Here is an 18099-nt window from a genome sequence, read left to right as displayed (position 1 = left end):
GCATCCCACACTTGGGAACTATCCTCAGTAGCCCCTGCTTGGGAAATCTACGTTGCCAGGATAGATCTCTTCAGGAGGGACAGTTTGCCCAATATCTAGTTTGCCATAACTGTCACCAGTGTGAATTAATCCTCCCAACCCTCGGGGAGGTAGAGGAATGGTTGTAGGATGGAATGACCTAGAAACACATTGTTAAACCCCATTCTAGAGATGGGGAAAAGTGAGACAGAAAGAGGTCACGTGATTTTCCCAAAGCAACTTTTTAATTAGCATTTGCTTTATGGTAGCACTTTGTCATCCCCCCCATGATCAGGGCCCCATTGTATTAAGTGAGGTTGAATGCAGTGAGAAACAGTCCTGGCCCAAAGACTTCAGAGTCTAAATAGACAACACCGAAGAAGGGTGGGAGAAAGGAAGGATTATTATCCCCATTTACACAGACAGGGAGCTATGTTACAGAGTGATTAATGCTAAGGTCACACAGGAAGCTGAGAGAAGAGCTAGTACCTGAACCCAGGTACTTTACTTGACAGATTGGGCCGCAAGTCAGTGGCAGAGTCACAGAAGTATCCAAGGTCCTATTATCTAGTTACCTCCTCTGGCCACTAGACCAGTATTGAAAGCCGTCCCAGTTCTACAATTATTATTTATTTGTATTACCATAGTGCCTTGAAGCCCACATCAGGGACTGGGACCCCACTGTGCTAAGCACTGTACAAACAGAACAAAAAGACAGCTCCTGCCCCAGGAAGCTGACAGCCTACATATAAGACAGGAGACAACAGAAAGGCACAGACAATCAGACAGGTCAATACAGGGAAACAGTATCACCCAGCATGGTAGGCCGTGGCCTCAGCACTCCAGAGGTCTAAGTGTAGTCGAGTCTTTTATAGGCATCACAGCAAAGGAGACTTTGAGGAGGGATTTGAAGGTGAATAATGAGGTGACTTTGTGATGTTTATGGGGAGCTCCTCCCAGGTGCGAGGGGCAGCAGGGGGGAAATCACAAAGGTTCTTGTTTCAAAATGTAGGAGGCACATTTTGATAGTGAACTCCATAAAGCAGCCCCAACACCAGTTTGAAAAGGTATATCTCTGCTCCAAAACTAACACAGAGAATGTAGGAAGTTTCAAAGTTAAGGCTAGTATCTCTTTCGCAAGGCAGGATGGCCCAGAACCTCAAAGGTAATTCCCATTGAAAGAAATGGGATTTAGACACCTAAATATCTTTGAGGATCTGGGCCTCTCTCTCTATCTTAGCTTTGAATTTCGTGACTTTGTTCCCCAAGAAGAAAAAGAAAAAGGATTTGTAAGGAAATGCCAACAGACCTTTAACTGCTGTGGTAGGAACAATGCTACTATAGAAATCCTTCAAATACCCATCTTCCTAAAAGGTAGCTTTCAAAATGCACAGCTTCTAGTGCCTCATTTTTATACAGAAACCAATGAGTCCAGATAGGCTTAGTTTAATTCTGCCACTAATAGTGCATTCATTGTCCAGGCCACTTCCCTACAGAAATGAATTATGTACCTGGTTGCTCCCATGATGTTCTTCACCAAGAGACAGGCCCTGCAACTTACTGCCACCCCTTAGCAGTTACTGGCTTTATCAGGCATTGAGGGTACTCAGTTACTTGCAGAGCTGGTTCCTAGCGTGGATGTACCGCTTATTAATCAGATAGAGCAGCACTTTTCAACCTGTGGTCCATGGACCCCTGGGGGTCTGCAGTAGGGTGACCAGATGTCCTGATTTTATAGGGACAGTCCCGATTTATAGAGCTTTTTCTTACATAGGCACCTATTACCCCACACAGGGCCAGCTCCAGGCCCCAACTGACCAAGCATGTGCTTGGGGCAGCACGTTGGGGCGGGGCAGCGCTCGGGGGGGGGGGTTGTCTTTTGTTTTGGTTTGTCAGGGCAGCGCTGGAGGGTTTTTTATTTTGTTTCAGTGGCACGGAGCTTGGGGAGGGTGGGGTTCGGGCAGCGCAGCGCTTGGTGCTGCTCAGAGGGGGTGGGGCTTTGTGTGGTGTGGTGTGGTGCTCGGGGGGCTGGGGCTTTGGGCAGCGCGGTGCTGGGGGGCAGGGGCTGGCATGGTGCGGAGCTCGGAGGGGGAGCGGGGGCTTGGCAGGGTGCTCGGGGGGGCTGGGGCTTCGGGCAGTGCGGCACTGGGGGTGTCGGGGGCTTGCATGGCACTCAGGGGGTGGGGCTTCGGGCAGCGTGGTGCTCAGTGGGGCAAGGCTTTCAGCAGCACAGTGCTGGGGAGGGGTTCGGCAGGGCGGCACTCTTCTTTTTTGCTTGGGGCAGCAAAAAAGTTAAAGTCAGCCCTGACCCCCCACCCCATCCCATCCTGATTTTTCACACTTGCTTTCTGATCACCCTAGTCTGCAGACTATGTCTAAGGGGTCCAGGAAAGGTGACAATAAAAAATTTCAGATCCCAGAAAAGGCATTCGGTTTTTCTGATCAATCAAAAGTATGCAAGTACATCTGCTTACAAGTCAAAACCTGGAAGTGTTGTCGTTACCACAGATACCCACAGTTTAGTGCCCTTTCTCATGATGTGCTGAGCATGTGCAACAATTATAGCTAAATTCTGTTCAGTTTTCATTCCAAGACTTCTATGGTAGGAGTCTACAGACCACAGGGTGAATTTCATTCACCTCCATTTGAAAAATTGTAGGGGTCCAAAAATGAAAAAAGGCTAAAAACCATTGAGCTATAGGAAATGAAGCTTTACTAGTAAGGGCAGTAGAGAAGGGGCTTAGAAAATTCCTCCACTAGCTGTGCAGCTGTTTACAAGATATGCATTTGTAGTTTTGGAGATGGTCATTGGGCTGGATTAATGCTGTAGCAGGGGAGAAAAGCTAAAGAGGAAACAAAAGGAGATTGTTAGCTTTCATTGCTCCCCATGCATTTCTTTTTGACTGAGGTGCAGTCTCCTCAAGTATGCCAGTTTATTTCCCTCTGGGGAAAAGGCCCATGACAATTTAATTGTTTCTACAGCACAGGAATATATGAGCCAATATGCAGGCAGAGGGCCCTACCTGCTTCATCCAGACATTCTTTTATTCCTTTGGTTGCTCACTAGAACAGTCCCTGTGGGGCTGAACCTGTATTCACACAGACCCCCTGCATAAATGACATGGGGCAGTTATGTAATCCTGTAATTTGTACTAATGTAGACACCACTCCTCTCCCACCCACATCCAAAGCAGTCCTGCTAAGAACTACCATGTTATCAGTACTGATTGCTTGGCTCCTGTATAAAGAAAACCCAGCAATGAACTCATCCATTCATACATATGGTAAGGCTAGTTGGAAGCCATGCAGATTGGTTGTGACCAGATACTAGGAGAATCACCTGAGGGGTGCCAGCCTCTTCAGCTGCCACATGCCTTCCTTCCACTACCCCTGGCAGAAGGATCCTACCATTCCATCCCCACCTTTTACAGTACTAGAATGGCATATTGATATCCTTGCCAGAACTCCTACTGCCAAGTGCTCTGGCCAAGAGAGGTGGCTGTGCTTGTTTATGTAGCTTCAATACAACCGTAGGCAGAGCTGTAGTTTGTATGAACAGACTGCCTAGAGGGAAGAAAGGGTGGTGTTGATTCCTTAGCTGGCATTGAGTTTAACACTATGACAGTAGAATAGCAGAGGGTATCCTGCTTTTGGAGGTGGGTGCTTTCATGTATTAAGAACACTAGGTCTGGTCATTATGCTTGTGAGGAGTACCATTATACAGCTAATATGAACACTGCAATTGAAATTTGGCTATATGAAGCTAGCATTAGTCTCCTTTCCCCCATGCTATTTCAAAGTTTATGCTAAGTGAAAGAGCTTTGAAAAGTGCATTTGTTCACTGTCATCTCTTTGCACAGGGTGGACAATACAGAGAAGTAGCTACAGGACCAGGCCTCCTACTGCAGTTCTTACAGGAAGGAAGGTAATTTGCCCAGAGAGGTACTGTAGGGGGAAAAAAACCTCGGTGGAAGTCTTCTCAGATTCTGCCAGCACTCTAACCATGCTTCCTCACAGCTATTACTTGAGCTTCCCTTGGTATACAAGCATGAGAAATGAGGAGGGTTAGGTGATTGAAATGAGTGACTATTCCAACAACAAATCTTCAAAAACTGCAAGAGGAAGAATCTCTGTTCTTCTCATTCTAAAGGTAGCTATAGTGATGCTAAAGGATTGTGTGAGGGGAGGAAAACAGGAAGCAGTGAGAGTTACAGTTATTCATGGAGAGAGAAAAAAAAATCACAAGCCAGACAGTTTTTTGAATTAAATTCTAGTTTATTAAGAGAAAAGCAGTTAGTGTTTTTTGGAGGAAAATGTAGTATTACTTCCGTGGAACTAGATCTCTTAGCAATTTTGCACACATGGGAAAGCAGCAGCTGTGAAGAATACAATCACCTTAAAATTAGATGCTAGTATAATTATATCTGACACCAGGATTAGGCTACTATCCAGCCCCAGAGGAGAGGACCCTCAGGTTTGGTTTTCAGCTGTCTTAAAAAAATTAAAAAAAGACAGTCTTGACAGTCAGGCAAGTTACTCAGCCTTGAATGGAGTGTAGATAGATTTCCTTTAAGTGAATGCTGCATCAGGCTAACTATGAGAGCAGCTAGTAAGATACCTCCATAAAGAATAGAGCCATCTTCAGTAATTTGATGCTTGAAGGTCTAAGGCCATGGCTAGAGGAGGAGGTAATAAATAGGTACCTTCAAATTTCAGTTAGGAGATTATGCTGTGCCTCTGTTGCCAACTTTCATGTGGTAACTAAGCACCCTGACTTTCGCAATAAGCCAAAAAGCTAATCCCATTTCAAAACAAGGCCAAAAAAAACCAGTCCCTAAGAACCCCAACACTATTTGATTTGACCCCCTGGTGTGCAGTCAGACTATGGCAGGCCTGCTGTGTACCCCTGACTCTTCCCCTACTTGCCCAGGGATGATAAAAAGCAGCAACAAGCCAAAAAAACTAGCTAACAAGCAACTCACAAGCTACTTAAGCCAAAAAACGAGCCCAATCTCTGCATTTCCCCTTTCATTTGGCATAAAACTGCCCATTCCTGATCAATGGCCACTTTCCACATTTATTGTGGATACCTCAGCCTGCATGCAGTTGTCCAAGACTAAGGTAGAGAAGTGATAGGGTTAATTTTAGCAACATCTTGTGTTGCAGGAGTCTACTTTTCTAGGTCCATTGCTGGTCACTGACTGCAGGTGTGACTATGTTGAGTTTAGGGCAATGTCCAACATTGGAATCGGGCTAGTTTATTTTCTCCTGCTGCGTCTTTGGAAGTTTGTGCTCACAGAAGGCCACAGCTATGGATGACAGATTTATGAGACCCTTATTGCTGGCCTAAGTTTGAGCCCACTCTGCAAGAGTCACCACCATGCCACGACATTTGAGCCATACCCCAGCCATACAACTGCTTGGGTGAGCTAGAAGAGTAGCAGAGCAGGTTTACAGACAGCACATTTACTAGAAGATAGTGCATATTACAAAAAGCAAATGGAGTCTGCACTAGACACTATGACCTGTTAGTGATAGACATTATGTTTGATACCAACAGCATCATCTCCTAAAATTTAGTGCTAGTAGTCAGTAGCAGCAGGGTAGACCTGCACGAGTCTACTTTAGTGCTCATGAGCACTAGTTTCCAGTAGTAGAGTTATGGACAGGATTAGAAAAAATATAGAGCTCTAAAGCTTGAGACCAAGTTCCCAGGGTTGTCACCTTAATTATGACATAAGTCACCATAGGTTAGTTTTCTTTGAGATTGCACCAAGGAGAGAAGGGGGACCTAAAATGAGCCCATTTTTCTGTAGGTAAGGCTGGCAACAATACAAGTGCCTTTACCCTACTGGATTAATTAAGCAGTAAGGAGCAGCTGATTAGTAGAGTAGGTACTTATGACAATTTAGCAATAAAATTAGGACAGTTATCAGGCTAGCGCAGTTATGCTAGTTAATTTTGTACCATGGAACCTGTTTTGTCTGGACTTAACGGAAGCAAGTCAGACTTGGCTCATCTCTAAATACCAAACTAGAAGTCTGGTATTAAAGTAGCTACTTCTGAAATAAGGAGACTCCACCATGAACTAGTGACAAAATAAACTGCTGGATGCACTAGTCATTTAGTCTCACTTTACCATTACAGCTTTTGTCCTCTTTGGATTTTTAAAGAGCTACTGACACCAGGGCAGTGACCATCAGACCAAGGATCACAGTAGCTGCTGCTACAGTGGTCCATGCCCCATCTGTTAGTTGAGTTTCTTCTGTTGGGAGGAAAAAAAAAAGTAGAACCACAAATTAGTGACCACATTATGCAATAAACTTGACTTAGTAACATGCATCAGCTAGGTAAAGAAGAGCATTTGTTCCATACCTTGGGTTGAAGGCCATTCATCTGCTACAAGGATAACAGCACCAGGCAAGCTTGCTACACTAGAGTTCTTTGCCTGCATCACATCTGTAAGAGATCAGTCACCACATGACTGAGTAACTGGAGTCATGGAATCCACTAATCTAGCAAGCTAACTGGCTATTTTCCTGTTCTGTCCAAGAGAACAGAATGATTCAAGGTCTAGAAAACCATGTCCTACAAAAAAGGTTGTAAGGTGGGTTGTTTAGTCCAGAAGAGACAGGAGTACCTTACTTTTACATACTTTAGACCTCCCACTGATAACAGGGCTAGGTCACCTTACAAAAGACTAAAGCAGGGGATTCAATCACAGAAAGGGATGTTTAGGGTAGACATTAGGCAAACTTTCCTAAGGGTAAGGGTAGTTAGGCACTGGAACAAGTTACCTAGATGGTTTGCAGAATGTCACTAGTGGTAGTTAAAGAAAAAAAAAAAAGTCAGAGGTAGATTAGCTAGTACTGCACTGAACCAGGACTAAGGAGACTGGCCTAGAAGACCGGCCTAGAAGACCTAGCAAGTTCCCTTCCACACCTACATTATGATTCTGCTATGGTATGACAGCATGTTTACTGTGACATTCTAGTTGCCAGCAGTGATTAGATCCTACCTCGTTTGCTTCTGCCTGACTGAGGACATCTTGGTGAACACAGAGGGGAATCCAGATGAAGTTTGTCACAGAGTAGAGCACTGCAGTGGAAGTACACCTAGAGCAAAAATGAGACATTTGGTGCATAGGAAGGCCCCTAGCATGTAGCTAGCGCAAGAGGGACTGCACTTACTGGGCTAGTGAGAGCCTTGTCACCTGAGGCAAAGGCAAAGGTTTTCACTTCAAATCTCTGGCGATAGTTGGGATAGCTGACTGCTAGGTCCACTGGATGAAATACAGTTCTGTAGTTGTCCAGTTCATAGTCACAGCTACAGGAGATCATGTTGAAAGTCATGAGGGGAGGAGAGGAAGGCAGTTTTAGATAGGTCAGAGTTGAAATCAGGTAGAAAAGAGAGTGTCTTGGAATGTTTGCTTCATTAATATATATTTAACATTTAGTCCACTGCCCAAGAGAGACCCTCAATACTGTTTCCAAGAGGTCTGCCAGAGCTTGCAGGCCTACATTAGGACAGCAATTCATTGAGGGTTTGATTCACTCAGTTGAGAATTAGAGTTGCAGTTGGAATTTGCACTTGAGCACATGCACTCAAGGCCTGGTCTACATGGGGCAGCGGTGGTGGAAATTGACCTAAGATATGCAACTTCAGCTATGAGAATAGCATAGCTGAATTAGACATTAGGTCATCTTACCTCATATCCTCAGTGCTGGGTCAATTACTGCAGCTCCCCTGACAACTTTGCTTCAGCATCTTGCAGAGCTGAAGTTCAACAGTTGACTGGAGTGTGATCAGGGAATCAATTTTATCATGTGTAGTGTAGATGTGATAATCTATTCCCGATTGATTGCTACCCACCAAGCCATACCTGACCTAATGCTACAATGACTTATGCTTTTGTGATCAGATCTTAAAGACAGCAACTCTTTGCTCCTACTTCCATGTGAGGAGCCTGATAGTACAAAGTCACCTTGCTCTCACAGCTCCAACAAGTTTTTGCATGGTATTTCAGGAAACTCTTCGGTGAGGCTGGCCTGCTCATGTTCCTGCAGCACTTGTATTGTACCTACCCATCCACCACAATGTTCCACCAGGGCAGAGAGCTTGGATCTTGGGATGTTGTTGCCCAACAGTCATCCAACACCAGTTTGATGTTGGGGTCATTGCGGTTCAGAACTTGCACTTCCAAGAAGATTGGTTGCCGCAGATATTTCACAATAGGATACTGGTCATCACTGTAGGGCTCCAAGTAGGAGCCATCTGAAAAACCAAGTATGGTAGAGTGTACTTTGCTTTCTAACAAGAGGTAGTAATTCTTGCAGGAATCTCAGTCTAGAGATAGAATAAACCAACTATGTAAGAAGTCTAGTATTGTATGTGAATAGAAGGACACAGTGGGTTCTTTAGCTGAACTCCTTACATAGAGAACAAGCCTCCTAAGCCTGACATCCCCACTGGATTCCCCCAGAACAAGCAGCTCTATTAAAACCTTAGTCTGCCAGCTCTAGGTCAGACATGCTGTGAAGGATTCATGCCATTCATTTTGACTAGTACGGATAGAATTGTTCCTTTGACTATGGAAGGAGGAACTTCATTTCTGTCTTTGCATCTAGCAGCAAATCATGGCCAGCTTTACCTGGATAGATCAGCAGGATCAAGGAGAGAGGACCTTGGTTTGTTGAAGAAACTGGAGGAGGGAGACTGCCTATCCTTATGTTCAGCGATGCATCACTACTTTTGTAGGTACACACTACTGTCAGCCTGAAAGACAGAATGCTCAGCATCTCAGCACAAAGGTTACCTGACAATTTGAACAGTCACTTTGCTTAGTGTTGTGGACTGGCTCTCACTAGCAGAATTGCAGACTGACCTGAATTCACTGTCCCTAGAAATCCTGCGTGGTGGTAGATCTGCCCACAAGGCACGCACTTCATTCTCATAAGTTGTTCTCTCGCCTTCAAACTACAGGGGATGCAGGAGTGTTAGTGACTGCCCTGCCACAGGAGCTCTGTTAGCAGTCACAGTCCTGGACACTTACCTTCTGCCTTGTCCCACACTTGTTCAGTGGGACATGAAACTGAACCATGTCATTTGAGGGAGACTTGAAGACTGGTTTGCATGTAGGATCTCTTAGCCTGACGGTATCCAAGTCTAGGGCTGGTTTGGTCCTCTCACTGAGGACTTCAAAGTCCATATGGCCATCCCGAGTGCAGACAGCAGCTGAAACATTCAAGGAGGTGGCATGGGTTGCTGTAGGATGACTCCAGTACACGGCACTGGAGCAGATCCTGCCTCAGTTCAGTGAGGAACTAGTCTTAGCTGAGCTGTGTGTGCGCACAAGGGCCCTGACTACCCTAAGTTGTACTGCACTTAACTGGATTGTTCCTGGTCTCCATTTTGTATAGCATTTTCTGGAGGGCAAGGATCCTGCAATAGCTCATGCCAGGAAGCTCGAGGACCCAGAACTGCTTACAAAGCTGTGCTCTATAGGTCAGAGAGGAAGAAGAATCAGATTGAAGTGTAGGCTGGAGTCTACCTATTAGCCTGCCTTAATCAGCTCAGACAGGGGAACCTGGTGTATGCTTCTAGTTGTTTACCTTTCCTATGGGATAGATAAAGGGCTGGGTGTCAGTACCAGAGCCAATGCTTAAGGGAGTATAAGGGGATGAACAGGGAAGAACAAAGCTTTCTAGTAGCTGCTGACAGGCTGAACAGGGAGGGCAGAAGAGGGAAAGTCCTCAGAGATGGAGTTGTGATCTGTTGTGCTTTCTGCCATCTCCATGAAAAGCTGTCATTACTATGTGGACTGTCAGGGGAGCCAGGTGATCACCAAGTAGTGGGTCATGTCCAGATCACCCAAAATGTCAAAGAAAACTGTCCTCATCAGCAAAGGAAGGGCATCTATATAGACCCAGGAACCATGACTGCAACTAAATGGGCTCCAAGACAGAGGTACAGAGTCCCTATATAGGAAGTTTTGCTTGGCAGTCACTAGGAGCTTGCACCAGACATATCTGCACTTTTAGCCACAAGTTGAGCTCAACTCTTATGTTCCTATCAAAGATAGAAGCCCCAGAGTCATAGAGTAATGTGCTGGGGGTTTACTCAGTCTCCTGCATTAAGGAAATTCATCTCAGGGAACCACTGACTTGCAACATCAGTCTGTAGATCAATACTTCAGAGACAGCTGAAGCCACACTGCTACAGAAAGTTCCCAGGAAGAATGGGCTGTCTTACCTATTGGTGCATGTTGGTCACAGGGACACTCTGGATAAGTCACCATTGACACCATTTCTCCATGGAAGTTGAAAGTTAGCCTTAGAGATGCTATATATGACTGAAGTCCTAAGCAGTTCTCCTCATACAGCTGAAAGAGAAGGAGGCCATGACATTTTGTATCCAAGTAGTTATGTTTGCTGCAAAGTTAGCACTTTGCCTCTGAATCTGACAATCATTTCAATTGGACTAATCTAGCCAGATGTTAGTGTTTAAGTTGCCAGATGTTAGTGTTTAAGTTGCTTCTCAGCCATTTAATACATACATCTCCTGGATCAAGTAGTAGGGATTTAGAGAGTTTTAAATCAGTAACAGCCTAGATCTAAAGTGGCTGTTCATTGAACTATGCCTGTTAGACCTAGATTGAAGTTTCAAGTGGGCCATTCAAGTGTACTTTTGACCCTGCAGACTCAGCATGTGGTCCATTTTCTTTCAACTTGAACCTCACTCTTATTTAGGGGACATCAGATTGCAGCATGCTATGCTCTGTCCCAACAGCCATTCTGGCCCAAAACTGATAATATCAGCAGAACATACAATGTTATTCCCTCCCCTTCATATCTAAGGATTAGGCCAGCTTCCCCTTGCCTCTTATCTAGCCATTAGGGATGATCTATATCTTTATGGAGAATTTCAGGAGGGTGCTCCATGATTAGCAAGTAGCAGACATGAAACCTGTCCAGGTGATTGCTTGCCTTGCCAGTAGCTCAACCCCTGTGAAGAACTATTGATGCTAGAGCCAGTAGCCTGAATTGAGGTAGCAAACAGTAATTTGTTGACAGGAGACACTGCAAGAATGGTCAGCAAGGGAGTTTTTAGCACATGTATCTGAGAGGGCTGGTAGAGTTAGGGCTTGTGTGGGTATCAGGAAGGAGGTTGCCATAATGGAGACAGTTTTAGTTGTATTAGAAGTTATGCTTAGGAAGATTGAGGCGGTCTGTGTAGGGGGGAAGGTTGTGAGAGGGAGGTTCAGACAGCTGCCAAGTGGTGGCATGAGAAGGACTGACCATCTAGTCGGTGCCTTGGTATTGACCCCAGATGTCTGTGATTTTGTAACTAAGTCCTTCTCTACTCCATCTTTCAAAAGATGGAATTGTGACCTTTCCTAAAGGAGATATTACAAACTAGTAATAATCTTACTCTGGACTTCAGGATCCTTCTGTTGATGTGCAGTTTCACTCCTCTTTGTGCATCCAGAGCAATTCCATTTGCTTTGAGTTCATTCATGGGAATGTTTCTGTTTTCTATACTCACAGCTGAGAGGATCCCTGGGAAAGCTGGGATGGCAACAGTCATGTGTGTGGAGTTACAGGTTGCTGGACCTGCAAGAATAGCTCTGTTAGTTCCCATAGAAGGGTATGAGTCCCTCTATTGTCAGAAGGGCCAGCTTCTTCTGTGAAGAGGGGAAGTTTTACCTGGTGCACAGATCATTCTTGATTCTACAGTTAGTCGCTGGTTAGGAGGCCCATATGAAAGCTTGAGTGCCACAGTATATAGCATCTGGTTGTCTTGCTTCAGAGGACAGACATGGTTGTGAACAGCAAGTTATTCAGTGATGTTTCCAGTATCAGCATAAAAAAAAAAAAAGGCAGTCTGTTAGGATTCAGTAAACTAGGCTGCAGTTCTGGAGAGACATCAGATGTTAAGAGAAGTCTTGCAGGCCACATTGGCCATTTAAGTTGCTGTTAGGGCAGAAGTATCCGCTGGAGTAACACTAGCTGTTTGTTACTCCTATGCAGAGCAGCTCTTGGAAAGGATGAACAGGCTCCATTCTAGGGCCTCATGAACCACATTGTGTCATAGCCAGAAGTCAAGCTACAGCTGTTGTGAGTTGGCAGTAGAGATTTCAGTGCTGTCCATATGACAAGATGGGCCAAGCTACTTATGTTACCATGAGTCATTGTTAAGATGCTTAGGTCATTAGGACAGTCCTGCACCATTTATTAATTTATATTATACAAACCCACTTCTCTGCATATAAAATATTTTGCCTTTTTGGTAGCTTCCTAGTTCTCTAGAGCTCCTACCTTGTAAGAGGTGACTCCAGTAGCACCAAATGAAACGTGGAAGATTAAGTTATTGCTGTCAGCTAGGAATGTGTATCCTTGCTGCATGGCTTGCCGAAGGCTTAGCCTGTGTGTTCTTGTTCCATCATCTATGGACAGTATCCAGGCCATCTGAGATTCTGTAGTCTGCAATTTGCAACTTCTGGTTAGTCAGACAAGGCCTTAGCAAGCAGTATGGTCATTGTTCTTATCCTTAAGACTTCTGAGACTAGGATGGATTTAGATTGAAGTCACTAGTTTTTAAACTTAGTTAATCAGAATCTGGTAGATTCTAAAGTCAATTATGAAAACAAATGCAAAACAAGATTTAAAATATTCTCAGTAGTATAACCATTAGTGGTGCTGATTTGCACTGTATGCTACATGCAGTAATTTTTGGTATCCAGGAGGATACCTATACATATTTAAGTAATTGCATAGCTTTGATTTATATAGTTTACTGTGTTTGTTATTAGATAGCACTGAATGATGTTTGCTAGGTGATTAGTCAAGTTAATTGAATTCCAGTTTCCATTCAAAAGGTGTTTATTATTAGTTAAGCTACCTTGAGCATTCTGGATATACAAAAGTTTATGTTTCAAGTTAATGGCTATTAAAACTCAGAATCATGATCTTTAGTGACCTGAACAGATTGTTAAAGGACATAACCAGAAACTTTTTGAACTAGCAGGACTCATCCTCATACCTCCCAGATTGCAAGGGGGTCGGGGGCAGAGAAGAGGAGACCATATGATTTCCTGTTTATTTCCCAGTGATCTTCATCTTAACTTTGAATAAACTGACATAGCTAAAACAGAAGCAGGCACAAAGCTGGTTTGGCACTTTGGAATTCTGGTTCCAGATGCTTAGGCAGTGACTGTCACCAACTCAGTTGTTTGAGTTTTAGAAGTTCAAGCTTCTACTCTTCCTTACTTAAGAGATTTAAATAGATTAAAAGCAATCTTAGGTCTTAATAAAATTATAAGTTGGTTTAAGTTTTAAATTGTTAGATTTTTACTAAATTCAGACTAGTTTATCCACACTGGTCAAGGCTTTAGTAGTTGCAGCTTTGCTATCCAACCCTAGAAATATACTTTGTCAAGACTCTGATCAAGCTACTTTAGTAAGCAACAGAAGTTGTTTCTGCAGGCAAAATATTGGTTTAGCAGCATGCTATTTTGGACACCCCAGCCCCCATTTTGACAGATGTTTCATACCACATGTTCATCATCAAAGCTGGGAATGAGTCTTGGAAATACAACCTGAAAGAGAATGAGACAGCAGCTGAGTGCAAGGCACAAAGTTCTAACAGGCTTTAAAAAAAAAATGTGTCTGGCAACAGAGACTAGGAACCTCCAATCCATTACAGTAAGGGAAGCTTTATCTGTTACAGCACACTTGCTTTGAGAATAATGTATCTAGCCTCTAGCTGCTGCATTTGTGGGAGAACAGAGGAAAACCACTATCAATGCAACTTTCTCTTGTAGATCTAGTGGACATGTCCACATACACTGGATATGCTTGACACAGCCTAACCTGAACATAAACAAAAGACAGTCAAAGGTAGCCAGCAAGGTTTTACAGACAATAAAACTCCAGTTACTAACTTGAGTCTCCCCAGAAACCAGAAAGGGGCAATCCACCACAAGTCTTCTTTCCTCACACTTATTGCCTACAGAAGAGAATCTACAGGCATATCATCTTTAAGACTTGATTTGAGAAGCCATTGAGTTATTATCAAACTCATCTCTACAGATAAGATCAGTTAGATTTCCAAAGAATTGTCAAACTGCTCCACTTACTGCCATGAAGTCTTTAGTACAGTTTGTAGCTCCTGTAAAAGTAGAAGGGGTAACTTCATCTGCTTGAAGATGACCACAGCCAATACTGTAGGTTAAATTCTTGTTCCTTTCAACTGTCTTGTTCAGCAGCAGCTTTATTCTCAGCTGGTGTTGGTCATGCTAGAGCAACAGAACACACTGGTCAGCGTAAGATACAGTAGCATATTTTTACATTGCTAGATGCTTCCTCAGATCAGCAATTAGATCTTATCTTCACAGATGGTAGATGTCCAAACTTAAAGTTTGCCTCAGCTGACAGTGGATGTTATGACTAACCTTGCACCTTCTATAGACAAGGCAAGCACAGCAGTATTAATACTTAATCAGATAAGCCATTTGGGTTGCCCGTCACCTTTGATTAGTACATCAAGTCACACCACACAAGACTCTATATATGTACTAATACTTGGACAGTGGTATACAACAGAAGTTGCCTGGGGAAGTCTTTCACTGGCTATTTTAAGGTTTCACCTTAAAAGTGGAAAGGTTTCATATCATGCATAGTTCAAGTATTGCACCACTTGGTTGAGTTTTCATGAATCCCATCAACTTCATGCTCACTTCAGAGCCTGTATCAAGTCTGCATGTTCCCAAAGAAGAGGGACAGTTATACCTCTAGTCTGGTGCAATTCACATACAGAGCAGTTAGAGTCAGCTTCTTATGATCCACCATGTAGTCACAGTCTATAATCTCTTCACCACTTGCATCTACAAAGAAGAAACTGGTCAGCTATGCTGCTAGATGTTGCCCTGAGAACCCAGCTAGACATGTAGCAATACATACCAACTACATGCACCTGCCAGAAGTTGCTTCCAAGCTCTCTGGGAAACTCAATCAACATTTTGTCATTGTGACAAGACACTGTCCCTACAAGAGGGAATGCACAATCAGTCTGATATCAACTCCTTGAAATACAGAAACAATGGAGGAGTCCTTGTGGCACCTTAGAGACTAACAAATTTATTTGGGCATAAGATTTTGTGGGCTAGAACCCACTTCATCAGATGCGAGAACTCATTGTTTTTGCTGATACAGCCTACCACTCTGAAACTTGTAACACAGAGAGCACTAGACAATTAACATACAAATTGTTAATATGATAAAGCTTTTCTCTCATTCCCCTGAATGAAAGGAGGGGTCCTTAGTTCTGAGCACACCCCAGGGTCAGTAAGACTATCTGATCAGCCTAGAGACAAGTCCACCATGTTTAGGAGAATGCCCTGGTTACCTGGAAAGTCTAGAGCCATGGAACTATTAACAGCAGTTGTCAAGGGCACTATAAGGCAACCCAGCAAAAGAAGCAGCCTGTAAACAAGAGAGAAAATGCTCAGAAACCAGCACAGCAAACAGAACCCACCACATATACATCCCTAATCCCCTCCCTTACCACATGCTGCAAAAGTACCAGCCTGGCTGCAATACAGGCAACCACATGGCTGAGACACAAGACAGCAACACAGCTCACCTCATACTGAGATGGAGGGGTTGCAGCCCCAGCACAGGAGCAGCTCTTGGAAAACACCTGGGATGCTTTCCTCATCACCTGCTAGCAGCTGACTCTGAGCCTGATGGTTTGCACCTGACTCTGCTCTGTGCTGCAATCAGTGAGGAGGGGGTGGATTACGGACAAAGCTCCTCTTTCAAGGGGATTTTATACCCCTTGCACAATTTGCTGGTTCCCTTCACTTTTAATATTATTTCCATTATATCCATTTTTCCTTTCACCTTGCTCTTCCACTGCCTTTCTCCCTCTACTGGAAGATGGGGCAAAAGAGCTGATGAGCTAGAAACAGATGAACAGTTTGTATTGCAGCCTTAAGCTCCCCTGGCCCTTTGCCCCTTACCAAGGAGAACACTTGGCATTGCTGGGCTCTTCTGCCCACTAAAACAGCCTTGTGCTCAGCCGGGGTGGGGGAGCTTGTAGGGCATCCCACGCTTGGGAACTATCCTCAGTAGCCCTTGCTTGGGAAATCTACATTGCCAGGATAGTTCTCTTCAGGAGGGACAATTTGCCCAGTATCTAGTTTGCCGTAACTGTTACCAGTATGAATGAATCCTCCCAACCCTCAGGGAAGTAGAGGAATGGTTGTAGTCAGTATTAATCTGTATAATGGAAAGGCCTAGAAATATTTTGTTAAATGCCCTTCTGTAGATGAAGAACAGTGAGACACAGAGATCAAGTGATTTGCCCAAAGCCACTTACTAATTGGCGCTTGCTTTACGGTAGCCTTTCACCCCCCACCCCTCCCGTTTGTGCTGGGTGCTATATGAATGGAGTGAGAGACAGTCCCTGGTATGAGGAGTTTACAATCTAAATGGAGAACACAGAAGAGTGGGGGAGAAAGAAAGGATCATTAGACCCATTTATACAGACTGAGATTTACATTACAGAGTGGTTAGAGCTAAGGTTACACAGAAGGCACTAGTACTTGAACTTGGATCTTTTGATGCCTGAACTAGGACCTTTACCACACAGCTATTCATCCTCTTACATAGGGCTTATAAGGGCTATATGGAGGCTAATCCTGTTCCCATTGAAGCCCCAGATTTTCACGAGTGTAAAGATTCCAATTGTCTAAATACCTGTAGGTTGTTGGACCATAATGTACGTACATGAAATAAGGTGGGGTAGCCTTAGGGGGTGAGCTGGAATGCTTAGACTGTCCCCTACCCATTTTCCAATCACAGACACACAAGGGGGATGCCCTGTCCGCGCTAGCAGCACATAAACTAAGGGTCTCTCCCTACATGGTGCTCACACAGGAGAGGCTAACGAGGATGGCCATGACCCTCCTACATCTCCTTTCAGCAAAGAGCATCGGCTAGTCTCAAGGAGACGGCACTGCTTACTCTCATTGCGTCCAGTGAAATGATCAGACTGTCAGTAACCCACATGGAAAGGAAAGGGGGAGGGAAGATGGGTTCACACGCTCCTAGACCCAGGTAGCTTCCTCACTGGACGATGCCAGGCTGAGTCAGCCCACCGTGGGTCGGATCTTCTAAAGATCCACTAGTTACCGGGCTTGCATTAGAGTAGTCCTGGTCACGAGCTTTTGCTTCACAGGGTACTCTGGGCGTCTTCCGGTAACAGTCACTCACACCGGTGTACACACACACACCCACACACATACACCAAGACCTTTACTTCCAAATACCACAGTGCATCTGTACCTTATGTTCGGACCCAATACCATGAGGCGGTATGACAACCCCTCTTGAGGCGGTAAAAACCCCTCAGCACCGGTGCATACCTAATACATTTACCTATGCATTACCTTGTTGGCAGTTCCCCAGTACTGCTATAAACTAACCTTGTTGGGGCCTTTCCCCACTACCACTCTGCATCTGATCTTGCTGCACAGTCAATAAGTTCAGATGGCGTGAGCCCAACAGAGACAGAAGGCCCCACGGACAGTCCTCCGACGACACCCCAATAGAGATTTCAAAAGGTCTCATACCTCTCTTGTGGCACCATGGGGTTCGAAGGGGAACGATCCGTAGCAGCTGCCTGTATCTCAGTAGGCGTTGCCATCCCGGACGAGCCCCAAATTGTCGGAGAAAAACTCAGTTCTCGCTTTTTGTTTGGGTGCAGCAAAATCAAATACTTTATTATTTCTCCAGCAATTGTAATAGAGGGAGGGAGTGCCCTAGGACACAGGGTCGCCCCAGTCCCGGACAGGTCTCTCCACAGGTAAACAATTACAGCAAGCATTTATACTTTTGTTACAGACAATAACAAGCAATAATACAGACAATAATAAGCAACAGCTGCATTTTGTTTATACATAGGGCCTCCTGCTATCTTATTTTTCTCACTTAAGAGACGCCAGTCTACATATTGTATTATCTACACAAGGTCGAAAAACAACTTCTCACACAGTTCTTTTCCACTCGCCTCAACAAT

At 44.4% G+C, this 18099-nt stretch overlaps 1 protein-coding gene across 1 annotated transcript; it reads right to left on the bottom strand.

Annotated features, from left to right (window-relative positions):
* Positions 1 to 6185: 6185 nt before the first annotated feature.
* On the bottom strand, positions 6186 to 15647 carry ZP2 (zona pellucida glycoprotein 2). The gene is made up of 18 exons (XM_050968830.1): positions 15583 to 15647; positions 15424 to 15500; positions 14979 to 15062; positions 14808 to 14902; positions 14156 to 14314; positions 13571 to 13615; positions 12336 to 12500; positions 11724 to 11820; positions 11449 to 11630; positions 10270 to 10399; positions 9071 to 9252; positions 8903 to 8994; positions 8669 to 8793; positions 8103 to 8292; positions 7209 to 7344; positions 7037 to 7133; positions 6394 to 6477; positions 6186 to 6283 (listed from the first exon to the last, which is right to left on the bottom strand). The coding sequence occupies exons 1-18, from the start codon at positions 15627 to 15629 to the stop codon at positions 6186 to 6188; spliced, it is 2085 nt and encodes a 694-aa protein (XP_050824787.1). The 5' UTR covers positions 15630 to 15647.
* Positions 15648 to 18099: the final 2452 nt, after the last annotated feature.

Source organism: Gopherus flavomarginatus, chromosome 9 (assembly GCF_025201925.1).
Source record: "Gopherus flavomarginatus isolate rGopFla2 chromosome 9, rGopFla2.mat.asm, whole genome shotgun sequence".
Lineage (NCBI taxonomy): Eukaryota > Metazoa > Chordata > Testudines > Testudinidae > Gopherus > Gopherus flavomarginatus.
This window is presented reverse-complemented; position numbering and strand designations above follow the sequence as displayed.

Excerpts from the sequence above, each read along its gene's own strand:
- ZP2 (XM_050968830.1), bottom strand. The coding sequence starts at position 15,629 with ATGTGGTTGCCTGTATTGCAGCCAGGCTGGTACTTTTGCAGCATGTG. Across the intron at positions 15,063-15,423 it reads CATGGCTCTAGACTTTCCAG|GGACAGTGTCTTGTCACAAT; the intron begins GTAACCAGGGCA and ends TCCCTCTTGTAG. Across the intron at positions 8,293-8,668 it reads GATCCTGCTGATCTATCCAG|ATGGCTCCTACTTGGAGCCC; the intron begins GTAAAGCTGGCC and ends TTGGTTTTTCAG.